The sequence below is a fragment of the Chaetodon auriga genome, chromosome 13 (assembly GCF_051107435.1).
Source record: "Chaetodon auriga isolate fChaAug3 chromosome 13, fChaAug3.hap1, whole genome shotgun sequence".
NCBI lineage: Eukaryota > Metazoa > Chordata > Actinopteri > Chaetodontiformes > Chaetodontidae > Chaetodon > Chaetodon auriga.
In genome coordinates this window covers 26,385,483-26,404,075 of record NC_135086.1, presented here as the reverse complement: position 1 = coordinate 26,404,075, position 18,593 = coordinate 26,385,483, and the positions used below count along the sequence as shown (strand labels likewise).

General features: G+C 42.4%; 1 protein-coding gene across 2 annotated transcripts in view; it reads right to left on the bottom strand.

Moving 5' to 3' along the window:
* ubxn4 (UBX domain protein 4) overlaps positions 1 to 18,593 on the bottom strand; it is a 48,209-nt gene that overhangs the window by 15,797 nt on the left and 13,819 nt on the right. For both annotated transcript variants that reach the window (XM_076747007.1, XM_076747008.1), the window contains exons 5-9: positions 17,147 to 17,321; positions 15,527 to 15,653; positions 5,917 to 5,971; positions 4,502 to 4,666; positions 3,652 to 3,779 (exon numbers count right to left, since the gene is read on the bottom strand). In XM_076747007.1, the coding sequence (XP_076603122.1) occupies positions 3,652 to 3,779; positions 4,502 to 4,666; positions 5,917 to 5,971; positions 15,527 to 15,653; positions 17,147 to 17,321 (650 nt within the window). The remainder of the gene's footprint in view (positions 1 to 3,651; positions 3,780 to 4,501; positions 4,667 to 5,916; positions 5,972 to 15,526; positions 15,654 to 17,146; positions 17,322 to 18,593) is intronic.

Sequence of the window (18,593 nt, the reverse complement as noted above, 5' to 3'; positions counted from 1 at the left end):
TTCTACAAAGCCTTTAACGACTTACAAAAAGATCTTTGTAAAAATCTGAGGCTCATTTGGCAGAAGGATCTAAACTGTGAACTGAAAGATTTGGTCAAAAATACTGGCAAATACTGGTAAATACAGTCGCATGCAAAATTATTCAACCCCTCTCATATCTTTAGGATTTGGGCAGAATGAGGAACATTACAACTGCAGAATATTACTAAATCATATCAGTGGTTAATAGATATTAATTGCAATTTAAAATCAGAGTAAAAGTCAACATTTATTTCATAGTTCATCCAAAATGTGAACTTTAATACAAAAAGCATGTTGCAAATTTATTCAACCCCCAATCGAATCAATCAACTCATGTTGATTACGCATAATTACAACTAAATGCCATTATGCAGCAAAACTAGGAATTCAAATAGGTGACACCAAGGTGTCCATTCTATTTGTATTATTATGTTAATGTCCACCCAATGTGTGATTAAGCTTGGTTTACACTTCTGCGTCGCGGCGACGGCGTAGGTACGGCGTCGCCGACGCAGACCCCTACGCGGACCCTACGCCGTAGCCTGACGCGCACCTCCAAAAAATCCTGACTACGCGTCGCGTGACGCTCAGTGACGGCGTAGGGTGTACGCCATAGGTACGGCGTCACCGCAACGCAGAAGCGTAAACCAGGCTTTACTCATCACATGCCTTGCTCTCTGCTGGCAAAATGGTGAAGGTCAGAGAGTTGTCCAAGAAGTTAAGACAGGAGATTGTAGCTTTGCACAAGAAAGGTAATGGATACAAGAAGATATCCAAGCTCTTAAATGTTCCCAGAGACACCATTGGGAGCATTATTCGCAAGTTTAAAGCAACTGGTACTGTGGCAACACAACCAGGTCGTGGACGAAAGAAGAAACTTTCAGCAGCCACAACAAGATTCCTGAGGAGACAGGTGGACAAAAACCCCAGGATTACTGCAAAGGACTTGAGACACGTTTTGGCTGAAGAAGGAACTGATGTTTCAGTGGACACAGTACGCCGCACACTTCATGCTGAAGGGTTCAATGCCAGAACCCCCAGACGCACACCGCTGCTGAAGCCACACCACAAGAAAAGTTGCCTCCAGTATGCTAAGACCAACCTGACAAAGCCACAGAAGTTCTGGGACACTGTCCTATGGACTGACGAAACAAAACTGGAGCTCTTTGGCCCGATGGATCAGAGGTATGTTTGGCGCAGGAAGAACCAGGCATACACAGAGAAGAACACCCTGCCTACCGTGAAGCATGGCAGTGGGTCTGTGATGCTGTGGGGGTGTTTTGCCTCCAATGGCACTGGGAATCTCCACCGTGTTGACGGCATCATGGATTCGACCAAATATCAGGATATTCTGGCCAAGAATGTCACCAAGTCCGTAAAGAAGTTGAAGCTGGGGCGTCATTGGACATTCCAGCAAGACAACGACCCCAAGCACACATCCAAATCCACGAAGGCTTGGTTGGAGAAGAAAGGCTGGAAGGTTCTGGAGTGGCCATCACAGTCTCCCGACTTAAACCCAATTGAGAATCTGTGGTGGGATCTGAAGAAAGCTGTTGGAGCACGCAAACCTAAGAACATTTCTGAGCTGGAGACTTTTGCCCATGAGGATTGGGCCAAAATCCCCAAAGAGCGCTGCCAGAAGCTTGTGTCAGGCTATCGTTCCCGTCTGCAGCAGGTCATTGCAGCTAAGGGGTGCTGCACGAAGTACTAAAGACACGACCTCGTAAGGGGTTGAATAATTTTGCAACCTGCATTTTGTGTTTAAGTTGCCATTTTTGATGAATTTGGAAAGAATTATTGATTTTTGCTGTAATATCAAATGGTAATAAACTATCTGTTCATCACTTGTATGATTTTGTACTATTCTGCAGTTGTAATGTTCCTCAGTCTGCCAAAATGTCAAATATAACAGAGGGGTTGAATAATTTTGCATGCAGCTGTATATAAAGGAGGCTCAGGGGCAATTTATTCAATATAAGTTATTACATAGGTTTTATTTTATTCCTTCTAAGCTTCACAGGATGGGCTTGCTGGCCAGTGATTTATGTTGGAAATGTCAGGCAGAAACTGGGACATTTCTACATGTCATCTGGGCATGTAAACTTGTTTACCCATTTTGGGAAAAAATATTAGAACACATGGGTAAGTGGTTGGGTATTGCGGTACCTAAATCACCAAGACTATGCCTGATGGGGGATCACACACAGCATCCAAATGTATCAATGACTTTGCAGTGATAAATGTGGGGGTGGTCACGGCTGCTCGAGTGATCCTCAGATTTTGGAAGAGTACATCTCCTCCAGTCTTTAAAAAATGGATGGTATCTATGTTAGAAATAGTATCATATGAACAAATGTTAGCTAGAATTAATAATGAAGGTCAGAACTTTAGGAGGTCATGGGATGGTTTTTTCTGCTCATAATATTGATGGGACACTGTAATTATGTAACTGTATCACTGTGGTTGCTAAACAGTTTTGTTTCTACAAATGTGTATTCACTGTCGGCCTATGGATATATTGTTATGTATTGAGAATACTGTTTGTTCATGCATACTCAAATAAAAACTTAAATTATGAGAAAATGCCTTGTTGATGTCAGGTCAGAGGAGAATGGGCAGACTGCTTCAAAATGATAGAAAGGCACCAGTAACTCAAATAACCACTTGTTACAATCAAGGTATGCAGAATACCATCTCTGAACGCACAATAGAAGATTGGAAAAACGTTGCCTGGTCTGATGAGTCTTGATTTCAGCTTTGACATTCAGATGGTAGGGTCACAATTTGGTGTAGACAACATGAAAGCATGGATCCACCCTGCCTATCCACAGTTCAGGCTGGTGGTGGTGGGCCCCTTAGTACCAATTGAGCATCACTTCAATGCCAGAGCCTACCTGAGTATTGTTGCTGACCATGTCCATCCCTTTATGACCACAGCGTGCCCATCCGGATGGCTACTTCCAAATGCACCATGTCACAAAACTCAAATCATCTCAAACTGGTTTCTCGAACATGACAATGACTTCACTATACTCCAATGGCCTCCACAGTCACCAGATCTCAATCCAATAGAGCACCTTTGGGATGTGGTGGGACGGGAGATTCGCATCATGGATGTGCAGCCGACAAATCTGCATCAACTGCGTGATGCTATCATGTCAATATGGACCAAAATCGCTGAGGAAGGAAGGTTTCCAATACCTTGTTGAAAGTATGCCACAGAAAATTAAGCCAGTTCTGAAGGCAAAAGGGGGTCCAACCCGGTACTAGCAAGGTGTACCTAACAAAGTGGCCAGTGAGAGTATTTTTTTCTGATACATAGTTTATAATTCTCTCTCTCTCTCTCTCTCTCTCTCTCTCTCTCTCTCTCTCAAGAACTGCCTTTAATCTTTGTTTATATACTTAGTTGTATTTTATTGTATTATATTATTACATAATAAGTATTATTTATTATAATACACATTATATAACTATATACTTATATTTTTAACAATTGCTGATATTTTATGTTTATATACTTAGTTATATTTTCAAGAACATTCTTTTCTCTTAGTTTTGTTCTCATTCCATCTTGCAGTGTAGGCAGCTGAAACATTTATAGTTTGCTCCTTGGTCGCATGAACATTTTACCTCCTCTCCCTGACTAATGTCTCCTTCCTGACCTCCTGCTCTGCCTGTTTGGCATGCAGTAGTGCCTGCTTGGCTGTCTTCTTCTCCTCCTGCGTTTTGGCATAGCGCACTGCTCTGTCAGCTCGGTCCTGCAGGACAGAGGGAACAAGGTTTAACAAAGTTATTGTACATGATATACCATATGTCTACATGTTAAAGCTGGATGTGAATACATTCAAGTATTTCTGTATTGGAAAAGCTTGAAATCACAGTTATATTTCGTGTTGAGTGTCATTCGAATTTTGTTTTTGAGTTTTAGAACCAACAAAAGAAATATATTTTTGTTACCTCATCTTGCTGAGAATACTGTGAATTGTCAAATAAAAGCTGGTTTTCAGATAAACAAACAGATACTGAGCCATAATAGGCAGCATAAAAAAAGGTGCAAGGGTGGATTACCTGCACTTTAATATCTAACATGGTAAATTCAACATAATGTACTAATGTCTCCACAGCCCTGATTCCATCAGTACAACAGACATACCACTGAAGTGCTGAGAACACTTTTTACTTCATACTTTCCAGATGAAATCAATGAGAGGTCAAAAAGCGGACCCCCTCCAAAATGAATATGTCAAATGCTAATACCAACTATTACTTATGAACACATACAAAATAAAAGACATGGGATACAAGACAATTGGAAACACATGAGATGCAGAAACACACTGCCGATCAGCAAATAAGGAAGTGATTATGCCTTCTACATCACTGGAGGACTTTCAATGTGAAACCTCTGTGCATAGGTGTTGGATATCAGTGATAGAGGCAGCCACAGCAAAAATGTTAGGAGAGAGAAAGATGATCTTACCAAGGCAATCTGCTGTTTGACCCGCTCCCTGGCAGCCTTCTCCTCCGCCTTTTCTCTGTTCCTTTCCTCCAGGAGTCTCTTGGTCTTCTCCTCTTCCTGTTTCCTCTTAAAGTCCTGCATATCCTTCCCTACCTTCCGCCGTTCAATTTCCTTCTTGATCTCAATCTGAATCACACAGGTAGGTCAGGAGTGGTTGGGACCACATTAATTATGCATTCCAATCAGTGTATATAAACTGCATTTTTAAAAACAATCAAACGCTATACAATTGTTAGTATTCTCTGTATTAAAGTGTGTCTACAGGTGTTTGTAACTTTTGCTGAGCAGCTGCAACAGTGGCCTCTGCTGCCACCACTGGTAATTACATCATGCTGTTGCATATAATTGTGATGTAATGTGAGTGAAGGGTACCACAATATCCTGGGAGAGAGAAACAATTTGAAGGGGAGCAGACTTTGACATGAGACCAGGACTGAGATGAAAGGAAACATGTCCATGTAAAAGTTACGTAGCTTCACTGTAATCAGCAACTACACAGACCCCAGTAGACAGAGCAATAAGGACTGTGTTTTAAAAAACACTGTGACATCCTGGTTGGTTCAGAGTTTTCAGAGGACAAGTGACTGAGGAAAACTCAGATCAACCTTGAGACCGTTTCGCTGAACAACACTTCATGTTAATCAACAATAGCAGTATTGCACTGATTTATACATAGCAGTGATGTTGAGATTAAAGCAGACTGTGGTTAACTGTAACTGCAAGTGATTAGCCTGTGCATATCAGAGATCTGTGCACAGGGTGTGGAGGATAGGCCAAGACAGAACGGACCAACAACTCCTGATGTGCACACAACTGTTGTGTTCACCCTTCCTGGGTGACATATGACTGGAGGAGCTCAGTGAGCATCCAGTATGTTTAACACTAATAACTGAGGGGAACAAATACGCTTTCTTTCACCTGTTGGAGGAATTGAATCATGTGTCTGGTCAGTAACAAATTTCCATATTTCACATATTGGGGTGACGTGACCTCCCTGTGGCTACTATGATTACACACCTTGGTTCAGCACCATGAAAATATGGAGTAGTATTTAACCTCCTAAGACCCGAACTCTTGCATGGCATGCATTTTTAATTTCTCTTTGCTATTTGGGCTGATTGGGACCTGACGAGTTTAAAAACAAAGAATTATCAGTACACTATTATTTTTTTCTATATTATTATTATTATTATTATTATTATATTACATATTATTATTATTAGCAGTGTAATGTCCTCGTATGTGGACACCAGGCCCTTGTAGAGCAAAATAGACCACCAAGACCACAATAGGTCTAGACAACCCAAAATGTGATGTCAACATATGTGGACGCCAGGTCCTAGGAGGTTAATGCCCAAAAAGGCTTGTCTCCTTACCTCTTCTTCTTCTATCTTCTTTTGCTCTCGTCTCTCCTCCAGCTTCTTGGTCAACCTGACAGGACAATATAACAAAATTAAAAATATCTGTTAAGATTAAAGAAAATGGAGGAAAACCTGGCTCACAGTCCACTGTAATATAATACAAAAGAGACATGACTGTCTACAACAAAGCAAAATGTCTGGCGAGAAAGTATTACTTTTCCAAGATAATATTCTTCCAAGTGAATATTATTCTCCACTATTATCCAGCAACTCAATTATGTCCTCATCAGTCCGCACTTGTCATCAAACTGTGAAAAACATGCATCTTTCTTCAATAACAAAATAACTTAGGTTATATCAATTAGAACCAGCACTGCTGCTGACTACACTACTCACAAAAAGTTACAAAATTAAAAAACTAAATTAAAAAATAAAATTAAAATTAAAATTTAAAATTAAAATTTGGCTCTTGGGTGAAATTTCAGGATGAACTTAAAATACACTATAACCTCTACAGGTGAACTTAATTTGACCTTCTCTAAACTTTTGAATGCACATGTCCAACTGTTCAGTGTTTCAGTACTTTTCGCACAACTTGCTGTTCTCTAACAGGGAGCTGAATAACAAAATTCACAACAGGTGTTTGATCCATGAATCGACCAATAAATTTCCTGGTTCAATTAGAATTGGTATTTAAACAGTCCTCTTCATCATGCTGTTCACATTTTGACATCATAGGACCAAGGTGACGCCTAACAACTGATCAACAGTACCTCGCCATTGCGAGGCTTCAAGCAGGATGTTCTCAGAGGAAGTGGCCACTGAGCTTAGAGTGTCACACAGTGTCATCAGCAGGTTGTAACAGAGATACGGAGAGACTGGAAAAGTCACAGAAAGGCATAGAAGTGGACTACCTTTGGCCACATCCCACACTGATGACTGCTCCATTGTGAACACTGCCCTGCGGAACTGGATGATGAATGCCACTCAACTCCAGGCACATTTAAGGGAGGCGAGAAGTACCCAAATGTCACATCAGACCATTTGTTTACATCAGCGTGGTCTGAGTGCTGTCTAGTCAATACAGTCTGAGTGCTGGACGACCTGCAAGGGTACCTGACCACACCACCAGGCATAGGCGTCATTGTCTTGCATGGGCACCAGTGGGCCTCAGTGCTGTTCTCTGAAAGTCGATTCACGTTGAGCAGAAATAATGGCCGCCAACAATGTTGGAGACGTCAAAGAGAGTGCTATGCATCAGCCACTGTTGTCACCAGACGAGCCTTTGGTGGTGGTGGTGGTGGTGGTGGTGGTGTTACAGTGTGGGCAGGTGTGTCTAGTCAATACAGAACTGCCCTACACTTTGTGAATGGTACAGTGACAAGCCCATACTACCTGAATAACCTCAGTAACCCAGTCATTGTGCCCCTGCATGAACGACACAAACCTAATATCATCTTCATGGACGACAATGTTCCAGCTCATCGAGGTTGCATCATTAGAGAACGGCTGCTGGAGACTGGGGTACCTCAAATGGAGTGGCCTGCACTTTTTCCAGACCTGAATGCCATAGAAAACCTATGGAATCAGCTGAGTCGCTGTGTAGTGGCTTGTAACTCTGTACCCCAGAACCTCAATGACCTGAGGGCTGCCCTTCAAGAAGAATGGGATACCATGCCTTAGCAGACAATAAGTCAACTTGTGAACAGCATGAAACGTCATTGTCAAGCTGTACAAGTTATTGAAACATTGACATTTTTTGTTGTGGTATACCCACCATTGTTGTTGGCTTTTGTTTCAATAAATTGCTTGAGATGAGGAAATCACCATTGCATGCTTCTACTTACATGCCCTACTTTTATAATGTAATATCACTGTAGCATGAACTTTTTACATTTTCCATAAATTTTACCCAAAAGCCGAATATCCCTAACTTTTTGTGAGTAGTGTATAAACACAAATGACCACAGGAAACCCTCTAAAAATGTATTTTGTTAAACAGAACCAAAAGGACATTAGTACAGGTTTAGCTGCTTTGCACAGGAGGAAAACTGGGGATGCACGCTTTGTAAATTATGCTCCAAAGTGGTCATTCTATTTCTGTTTTTATTTATCCATTTATTTTGTGAAGCACTTGGTGCATGTGATTTCTTTGTGGACAAACACTATGGGCTGCAATCTTTTATGACAGGTGCCATACAAATAAAGTTTATCATTTACATAATAATAATTATTATCATAATTATATATAGAATTAATACAATTTAAATATTCTTGACTTCTGGACTGGACTGGCTCATTGGTCGGCTGAACTTCAGGTTAAATGTCATAAGTTTATGCAGCTATTCAGGTGGGATTCGGACAATTTAAAAGTACACTTCTTCAGGCACCGTTACACCACTGGTTACAATGTCAGTACTTCAACTTTGTGTAGGGCAATAGAAACTGTGTCCTCGATAAAATGAGACACAATTTGTAACTGTGATTTAGGAGATGATAGCAAATTCTCCGGTGTAACGTTAATGTCTGAACTCTGCAGCAAGAACACACAACACTCTCTCCAGCATTAACTTCACCATGACAGCAATGTCAAAATAAAACCAGTGACGCCTCTTACATCTAATAGACAAGCCTTGTGATGCTCTGAGTAGCACAGGTTTCACTGGGCTCTCCAGTGGTCTGATGTGCTGAGACAAGCGTATAGCCTCACTTCCTGTTGGCAGTTGTTGCGTTGGTAGTAGCGTACACCTGTTGCTCTTGCTCATCTGAGTGTAATTTGCTCTATCTTTTGTTACAGCAGCTTATTATCTGTTATTTAAAGTAACACTAGTTCTGCTCAAGGCCAGAGCTGGTGACGTGGAATCATATTTGAAACTGCTGGCTAAGGACAGGCGTAAATAAGATAAGATAAGATAAGATAGACTTTATTTATCCCACAATGGGGGGAAATTCACATGTTACAGCAGCAACAAGACAGAGTGCAAGAAGTCAGAGGACAAGAAGACAAGAAAAAAATTGCACAAGTGTTATATACCCTACGGAATTTACAATATAAACAATACGTACACCCTTATTTACTTATATGTACTACTCATTTAAAAATGACGATTGCACATGAAAACAGGAAAAATGTGAGATGTGATCAGTACAATTGGCATTTGAGTTGATGTTATTGTGCACTGTTATACATTCTGATGGCTGTGGGCAGGAATGACCTGCGGTAGCGCTCCTTCCTGCACTGGGGATGTAAAAGTCTTGTGCTGAAGGAGCTGCTCAAGGTCCTCACAGTGTGGTGCAGGGGGTGGGAGGAGTTGTCCATGATGGATGTCACCTCCCCAGGGGGGCAGCATGGCATAGAACACTGCAGAGGCCACCACAGTGTCATAGAAAGTCCGGAGTAGAGCCCTGCACACACCAAAGGACCTCAGTCTCCTCAGCAGGTGTAGGCGACTCTGGCCCTTCCTGTACAGGGCATTAGTATTGTCTGTCCAGTCCAGTTTATTGTTGAGGTGAACGCTCAGGTACTTAAATGAGTCCACCATGTCAATGTCCGAGCCCTGGATGTTCACCGGTGTGTGAGGGGAAGGTTTCCTTCAGAAATCAATAATCATCTCCTTGGTCTTGCTGGTGTTTAGGATAAGGTGGTTCTGCTGACACCAGTCCACGAAGTCTGTGATGACCCCCCTGTACACCTGCTCATTCTCCTCTGACACACAGCCAACAATGGCACTGTCATCAGAGAATTTCTGCAGATGACAGAGGGTGGAGTTGTATATGAAGTCCGAGGTGTAGAGGGTGAAAAGGAACGGTGACAGCACCGTACCCTGGGGGCCCCTGTGCTGCTGACTACCACATCTGACACACAGCTGTGTAGCCTCACATACTGTGGTCTGTCAGTGAGGTAGTCGATGGTCCATGCAGCCAGCTGTTGGTCCACACCAGCCGCCTCCATTTTCCCCCGCAGCATTGAAGGCTGGATGGTGTTGAAAGCACTGGAGAAGTCAAAAAACATGACTCTCACAGTGCTCCCGGGGGACTCCAGGTGAGACAGGGCCCGGTGTAGCAGGTAGGTGATGGCGTCGTCCACCCCGATGCCAGGTCGATATGCGAACTGCAGCGGGTCCAGCACAGAGCTCACCTGGGCGCGGAGGTGGCTGAGGACAATCCTCTCCATGGTCTTCATGAGGTGGGAGGTTAGGGCGACAGGTCTGTAGTGGCTTGGTTCCCTGGGATGGGCTGTTTTTGGAACCGGCACCACGCAGGAGGTCTTCCACAGGGCTGGGACTCTCTCCAGACTGAGGCTCAGGTTGAACATGTACAGATCCACCTGACTGAGCTGGTCTGCACACTCCCTGAGCACCCTGGAGCTGATGGCATCTGGGCCTGTGGCTTTCCTGGCCTTTGTCTTCCTGAGCTCCCTCCTCACCTGGTCCACAGTGATGGAGAGGGGGGGGGGGGGGTGACTGTCGGGGGTAGTCCAGAGCTGTAGGTGGTGGTGGTGACTGTAAGGGGTAGTCCAGAGCTGTAGGTGGTGGTGGTGGGACCTTGATGACAACGGGGGTTGGAGCAGAGTGGTCTGAGGGTGTATGCGTCCCTGACATTAGCATACAGAAGGTCCAGAGTTTTATTGTCCCTTGTGTGGCAGTTTACATACTGTGTGAAGTTGGGGAGAGTGGCGGAGAGAGTCCACCACCTTTCTTCTTACCGCTCTCTGCCACTTTCCAGTCCACACGGACTAGGGTAAATCCATCTAAGGAGACTACAGGGTCCGGTGTGTCCTGGTTCAGCCATGTCTCTGAAAAACACATAAGACTGCTCTCCCTGTACTCCCGCTGCAGCCTTACTAGCGCCGATAGTTCGTCCATCTTGTTGGAGAGAGAGCGGACATTTCCCATGATAACGGCCAGCAAACATGGTTCACAGTGTCCTCCAAAAGTATTGGAACAGTGAGGCAAATTATATTGTTTTTGCTCTAGACTGGAAACATTTGGGTTTGACACCAAAAGATGAATATGAGACAGGAGATCAACATTTCAGCTTTTATTTCCAGGTATTTACATCTGGATCCAATACACAACTTAGAAGACAGTATTATTTGTAAAGGAAGACTGCATTTTTAGGTGAGCAAAAGTATTGGAACATGTGACTGAGAGGTGTGTTTTGTTGCCCAGGTGTTTCCTATTACACTAATTATTCAAACAATAAATAGCACTGAATGTCTGTAGTGCTCAGTTTCAGATTTGGGTTTTGCCTGTGCAGAGTGCAATCATCGTAAGAGGTGTAACAAACATGAAAACTAGAGAGCTGTCTATGGGTGAAAAAGAAGCGATTGTGAAGCTGAGAGAGGATGGAAAATCAATCAGAGCCATTGGACAAACATTGGCAATAGCCAGTTCAACCATTTGGAATGTCCTGAAGAAGAAAGAAACCACTGGTGTACTAAGGAACAGACGTCGAACAGGTAGACCAAGGAAAACAACAGCAGTTGATGACAGAAACATTGTGAGAGCTGCAAAGAAAGACCCTAAAACAACTGTTAGTGACATCACCAACAACCTTCAGGGGGCAGGAGTGAAGGTATCAGTATCTACCGTTCGCAGAAGACTTCATGAACAAAAGTACAGAGGCTACACCAGAAGATGCAAGCCACTCATCTGCAAAAAGAATAGGAAGGCCAGGCTGGATTTTGCCAAAAAGTACAAAGACGAGCCTCAAAAATTCTGGGACAAAGTTTTATGGACTGATAAGACAAAGATTAACCTTTTCCAAAGTGATGGAAAGGCTAAGTTTTGGAGAAAGAAAGGATCTGCCTATGATCCCAGACACACAAGCTCATCTGTAAAACATGGTGGAGGCAATGTCATGGCTTGGGCTTGCATGGCTTCTTCTAGGATGGGCTCATTAATCTTCATTGATGATGTAACACCTGATGGCAGCAGCAAAATGAACTCAGAGGTCTACAGAAACATTTTGTCTGCCAATTTAAAGAAAGATGCAGCCAAACTGATTGGGAGATCGTTCATCATGCAACAAGACAATGACCCTAAACACACGGTAAAAACAACAAAGGAATTCATCAGGGGCAAGAAGTGGAAGGTTTTAGACTGGCCAAGTCAATCTCCAGACCCTGTAGAGCATGCATTTTACCTGCTAACGAGGAGACTGAAGGGTGCAACCCCCCAAAACAAGCAACAGCTGAAAGAGGCTGCAGTGGAAGCCTGGAAAAGCATCACAAAAGAAGAATGCAAAAGTTTGGTGATGTCAATGGGTCACAGGCTCGATGCAGTTATTGCAAGCAAAGGATTTGCAACAAAATATTAAGTCTTACTCGCTTTAATTTATCTTAAGTCTTTCTGTTCCAATACTTTTGCTCACCTAAAAATGTAGTCTTCCTTTACAAATAATACTGTCTTCTAAGTTGTGTATCGGATCCAGATGTAAATACCTGGAAATGAAAGCTGAAATGTTGATCTCCTATCTCATATTCGTCTTTTGGTGTCAAACCCAAATGTTTCCAGTCTAGAGCAAAAATAAAAAAAAATGCATCACTGTTCCAATACTTTTGGAGGACACTGTATATCTCCGTCTTCTCTCCCGGTGCTTGAGACCCCCTCTACAGCCTCTCCGTTTCCTCCTTATCTCCGCTGGAATCTCTGGTTTCCCAGTGTGGAGCAGTCCAGTGTGTCTGAGGGCTAACAGCTGGTCCCATGTGTAGACAAAAGAGCCATGGCTGAAAGGATCTCCCAAGGCAGATTCAAAAAGTCCAAAAAATAACAGAAAAAAGAGCGCAAAAATTACAAATGTGGAACCCCTACTTGCGCATATCCATAGGGGTTTTAGAAAAAAAGAAAGAACACAAGAAAAACACACAGAAATACAAAAAAAACACTAAAGTGAGGAAAACAGAAGACAGAGCTGCTGCAACTTCCTGCCACTCACGCAGTGCCATCTTGGATGTATACAATACAATAAGATTGTTATTCGGGTCAGCGGTAATGACACCGTTACTCCAACTGGAATCAGAATGTGGAATCGGTGTGTACATATGCAAAGACAATGTCGGACTCCATAGTTTTCTCTGGACCCCTGCCAAATCGGACCAGTGATGACATGTTTAGCCGCATGTCATCAATCAATCGCTAGAGGTGGTGTCGAACAAACGGTGTGGGTTTCATTGATAACTGGCAGACTTTCTGGGAAGACTGAGTCTGATTAGGAGGGACGGCATCCATCCCACTTTGGACGGAGCAGCTCTCAGCTCAGACAACTCAGAGCTGAGAGCAGGAGGGCGAGCTGCAGTCCTACACATGTGGGCAGCTGTGGCTCAGGAGGTAGAGCGGTCATCCACCGATCAGGAGGTCGGTGGTTCGATTCCTGGCCTCAGCAGTAGCAAAGTATCCTTCCCATTGGTGTGGGAATTCATATGTAAGCGTCTGCCGAATGACTAATTGTAATTGTACACACCTCTCTGTTTTTCTGAGCAGTTACCCACCCAACTCTCCATAGAGAATGTGTCTGCCTCCCGACTATGTAAACTAAGTAAACCAAAAGTACAGAGAAGAGGAGTTAAACATAAAAATCTAATAAAAATGAAAACTACCACTGCAATAGTACAAGATAGTAGAAAAGACACCTTAACATAGACTCCTTAATAGAAAGGACATGGCGTTTTGGAAGAATTTCGGTTTGCCTGGCAAAATCCTACTTTTCAGATCGCTCTCAGTTTGTACACTTTAATGATGACTCTCTGTGCTTGCTAAAGTCAGCTGTGACCTATTCACCTTATATATGCTTCCTTTAGGGAACATTATCAGGAAAGACTTTTCATTGCTTCACGGATGATACCCAGCTATATTTTTCCAGAAGAAACCAATCAGTTCACTAGACTATAAGCGTGTCTTCAAGACAAAGACCTGGATGACTTACAATTTTCTGATGCTAAACTCGGACCAAACTGACGTAATAGTGCTTGGCCGTAAACACCTTAGAACCTCACCTTCCAATGATATAGCAATTATGGATGGCCTCCAGCAACCCTGTAAAGAATCTGGGAGTTATCTTTGATCAGGACATGTCCTCTCACTCCCAAGTAAAACAAATTTCAAGGTCTGTGTTTTTTCACCAACATAACATTGCAAAAATCAGGCACATCCTGTCTCAAAACGATGCAGAAAAACTAGTCCATACATTTGTAACTTCCACATTGGATTATTGCAAATCCTGACTATCAGGCTTCCCAAATTCGTTGCTGAATATTCTCCGGTTGCTCCAGAATGCTGCAGTACATGTTCTGACAAAAACGAGGAAGACTGATCATATTTCACCAATATTAGCCACTCTACACTGGCTCCCTGTAAAATTTAGAATAGAATTTAAAATTCTCATCCTTACTTACAAAGCCATAAATGGTCAGGCACCATCGTATTTTAAAGAGCTCAGAGTACCTTTTTACTGTTAGGATCCGCTAACTTGTCTGGTCCTAGTGTTCTCTTTTTCCCCTTTCCCTTAGTGTTATGTGCCTGTCTGTCTGTTCCCCTGTCTGTTTTAGCTGGGTGTATCCCTGCACTAAGCTGGCTCCACCCTACCAGCAGCACACCTGGGGTGCATGAGCCTGATTAGGGCTGAGTATTTAAGGAAGGCTCTCAGCTTTGCCTGTGGCCAAATTATCCTGACCTCTTCCATGAGTTTCCTGAGTATTTGTCTTGTGAGTATCTCCAGGCATTTGCCAGTTGCTCTCTCAGTGTTTTTTGTAAGAGTTAGAATAGTCCTTTTCTTTTGCCACTCACGTGTGCTCTTTTGTTTCAGTGCCTACCACCCATGTCATTTCAGAGTAAGCTTAAGCTTTTTGATAAATGAGGGAATTGTTGGTTCTCTGTAGATAAAAGAGTTTGGTCTGTACCAGCTCTATATGGAAAGTGTCCCAAGACAACTTGATTTGGCGCTATACAAATAAAATTGAGTTGCACTGAAAAAAGTATCCCTTTCTATAGGCTAGAACTGGTGAACTATGAATTCTGTACTTTTTTCAATACAAAACCCACGGTTCAACTATCATTGAATGAGTTCTTAACACAAAAGGGACGGACTGAACCTCTTCCACTGCTGAGTAAGTGAGTGAATGAATTAATAAAAAAATGGAACCGCAAGAGTGGTAGCTAGTTACAGCGGCATTGATCGCTCTTCTTTGTTTTAGTGTTTTTAGTGTGTTTCTTCCGTCACTAGTCTCGGCTGAACGTGTTCACCTACGGGTGTACAACTGGTGACACTTGTTCTAAGCTTTTTGCTCATTTTCTGTACAATTCAAAACAACATCTGGAGATCCATTCAGTCATGGCTCCACTGTTTACACAGCTGTTAGCACTGTGCAATGCCAAGGTACTCCCAGTGACTTGATATTCAGTCCAGATGCGGACCGAGGTCTGGACTTTAAGAGGGCCTGCTCTGAAGTAGAAAGGGGGCAATATCGTCAACGCGATAATTCACTCCTCCACCTCTGTACTTCTCCTGTCCTAAACTTTTACTTGCTCAAATTTCTTTCTGAAGTCTTAATAAAGTTTGTTACATGTCTAATGCTAAAATCTAATGTCTAGAATGTACAGAGTTTGAAATGTATGTGTGCTCCTACCTTTCCACCTTTGCATCCAGGTTTTCTTTGCTCTGAGAACACTGAGTAGCTTGATCTGAAGATTCATTCTCTGCAAGAGTCACTGTGGCTGAAAGGCTGTGATCATCTCCTGTGTTTGAGAGGGATGCTACATAGAATAGAAACACACAGAGGAAGCACAGAATTAACCTTCAAAGTGATTATAAAGACACCGTTACTCTCTGTATTTTTGTTTATTCACCAACAGACTCTTATTCATGTGAACTCCCTGCAACACCATAGTAAACTAGTAGTAAACTCTATTTCAGATTTAAATCACAATCTGAAAGCAAATATTGGCAGCATTCTGTTAAGACACACAATAGCATTTTGGCTTTATTACTTTTTTCTTTAAAAATCCTAAAACATTACTCTTAGATTTTAGAATTTGAAAGACCCTGGAAGAAAAAAAAAAAGAACAGGTACTCTCTTCAGCTACTCAATAACTTCAGATTTCTTCAAATTATCTCATTATATCTTCTCTATGAAGGCTGGATATTCACTCTGCCTTCCACTGTGGCTGTTTTGAACAGCTATACAGTTTTTCTTTCTGATATAGTCACATATCGTACCAACTAGTTCTTTTCAAGCACAGTACGTTCCAAAGGCTGAACGACTACTGAGTGGCTGTGGCTGAGAAGGTACAGCAGTTGTCACACCGATGGCGCAGCATCGGGGGCAGTTTTGGGGTTCAGTATCTTGCCCAAGGATACTTCAGCATGCGGACTGCCAAGGCCAGGGTGCTGCACCATCGGTGTGTGAATTCATATGTTGGATAAAAGCGTCTGCCAAAATGACTAAGTGACTGCTGCACACTGAGAAGGCACAACTGAAATATCTGAACATTTTACTTCCCCATGATGAAAACAGAAACTGATTAAAACCAATTACATTGGTTCATTCAGTATCTACAATATCTTGATAGAGTTGGGTGAGGAAACTCTCCCTTTTGAACTTACTGGACTTAAACACTCTGAAACCCAGGCAAGCAGGGTGTTTTTACTCCTATCACATTTTTACTCACTGTGGGTTCATTTTCACTGCAGTATATAAGTCCTGTGCTTCTTTGAAAACAGCACAATCATAGCTTGAAGTGCAGCATAACGACGTTAAATTTGAATGCTATACATATTGAAATAATTACACTTTTACAACCTCTACAAACCATCTATCTTGATTTCTCCTCCTGGTTACTGGCTCACCTCCTGCAGTTCGGTCATGGCAGTGTACTCATTTAAGGCTCCTCAGTTGCGCCGAGGAGTACATTACTTTTGATATTTACATGATCTGATTTTTCCTGATGGAAGCATTCATAGCATATGATTTGTTCAAGAACTGTCAGAGGAAATTTGAGTAGGACTATAATATATTCCGTTTCTACAGTCTTGATATCATAAATGGTGAAAATTTGGTAATTTTTCTTAAAGAAAACATGCCTTTCCAGTGAGCACTGCTACTTTCTTTTTGTCTTTAAAAAGAATGCAGAAATCAAAGGACGGTGGATTTTCCTCCATGAATTTGACTCGAACGAGGCCCTTGACTCCAGACGACCATGGCAGTGCATCTGCCTGGAGGATGACTGTGTGATGCAGGCTAACTCACCTTTCCCTGTTCCTGGAACTGCTGCAGGCTCTGTGGCTGCTGCAGCTGACCGAAAATGCATTGCTGGAGCTGGGGCTGGAGCAGGTTCTGTGGTAATGTTGTCATGTGGATTGGTCTCCACAGAAGTACTTGTCTGTGGCAAGTCTATCCCACCTTCAATCTGCTGAGCATACATCTGTCAGAAAGCCAGCAGAAAGATCATTACATACAGTAGCTTCAGTGGTGATAGCTCAGAGGTTGGAGGCTTGTCTTCACACCTACAGTTATACTAGCTTTCAACTACACATTGTCATGCAGATTAGGGCTACCCCATATATCATGTATGCCTTTGTTGGTTGAGCATGTTCTCAGAACGTAATGGTGTGATCTTACAACACACAATTAAGCACATGGTGCAGGATGTCATATTATAAAGTAAGATCAGCAACAGAATCTGAAAAACTACATCAACAATGTAGAAAAGTTTGGTGTTGTTGGTGCTTTTTCTGCTAAGATCTGCACATTCCTACCAACACACACAGTTTTAGGCTTTGTCACAGCTGCTCCAGACACTGTCATTCTAGCCAGTGTATGTCCAGGTTAGTGTACAGAGCATCTCATATCATTCAAAGTTCATTTATTTGTTATTCTACAAAACAGAGCTAAACAACAAAAATGCAAGTTGTTGTATCTTTGTGTTCAACAGGAAAATCTATTTTTTATGGTGGAATGCAGAGGATGAGTTGAGCTGCTGATGTTGCATGCCCTGTTACGGCTCTGGCCGTACTGCTTCTGCTCTGTTTGTTCCTGTGTGGTCCTGCGGTGTCCTTTTGTCTGGTCCATGTTTCTGTGTGTGAATGTGCGCTCTTCTTTTTTTTTTTCGTTTTTTTTAACAGCTGTGCTGGTCCTGCCCTCCTCCATACAACAAGTGGTGTCACTCTCCCATTGGTTCCTCAGAATCAGAATCAGAATCAGAAAAAGCTTTATTGCCAAGTACGCTTTTACACATACGAGGAATTTTTTCTGGTGAAATTGGTGCATGACACATCTACTAAAATAAGAGCATAAAATATAACAATTTAAATATATATACACAAGTCTGTATCCAGCGAGTTTTAAACCAAGGATTTTTCATTCACCGGGGGACTCGGCTTGACAGCAGTGGCTTGTGTGTTTCTGCCGTGTAACTTAAGAACTTTGTCCCCAGATCTTCTGTGTATTTTGTGGTAGTGATTAGATTTAGAGTTAGTAGTGTGGTTTTTGGTGGTGGGTTTTTGATATTCTCCAGGTATTTGTAGTTGGTAGCATATATTTAGCACTATTTTTGTTTTGTTTTGGCTGTGGCCCTTTTTTTACCTGTACATCAGGCCTCTTTTGTGGTTTGCTATTGTACCTGGTTTTGCTTAGAGTGATTTTTGATTTTTTTGGAGACAGAGTTTGTTTTTTCACTCTTGTTGCATCTCAGGTC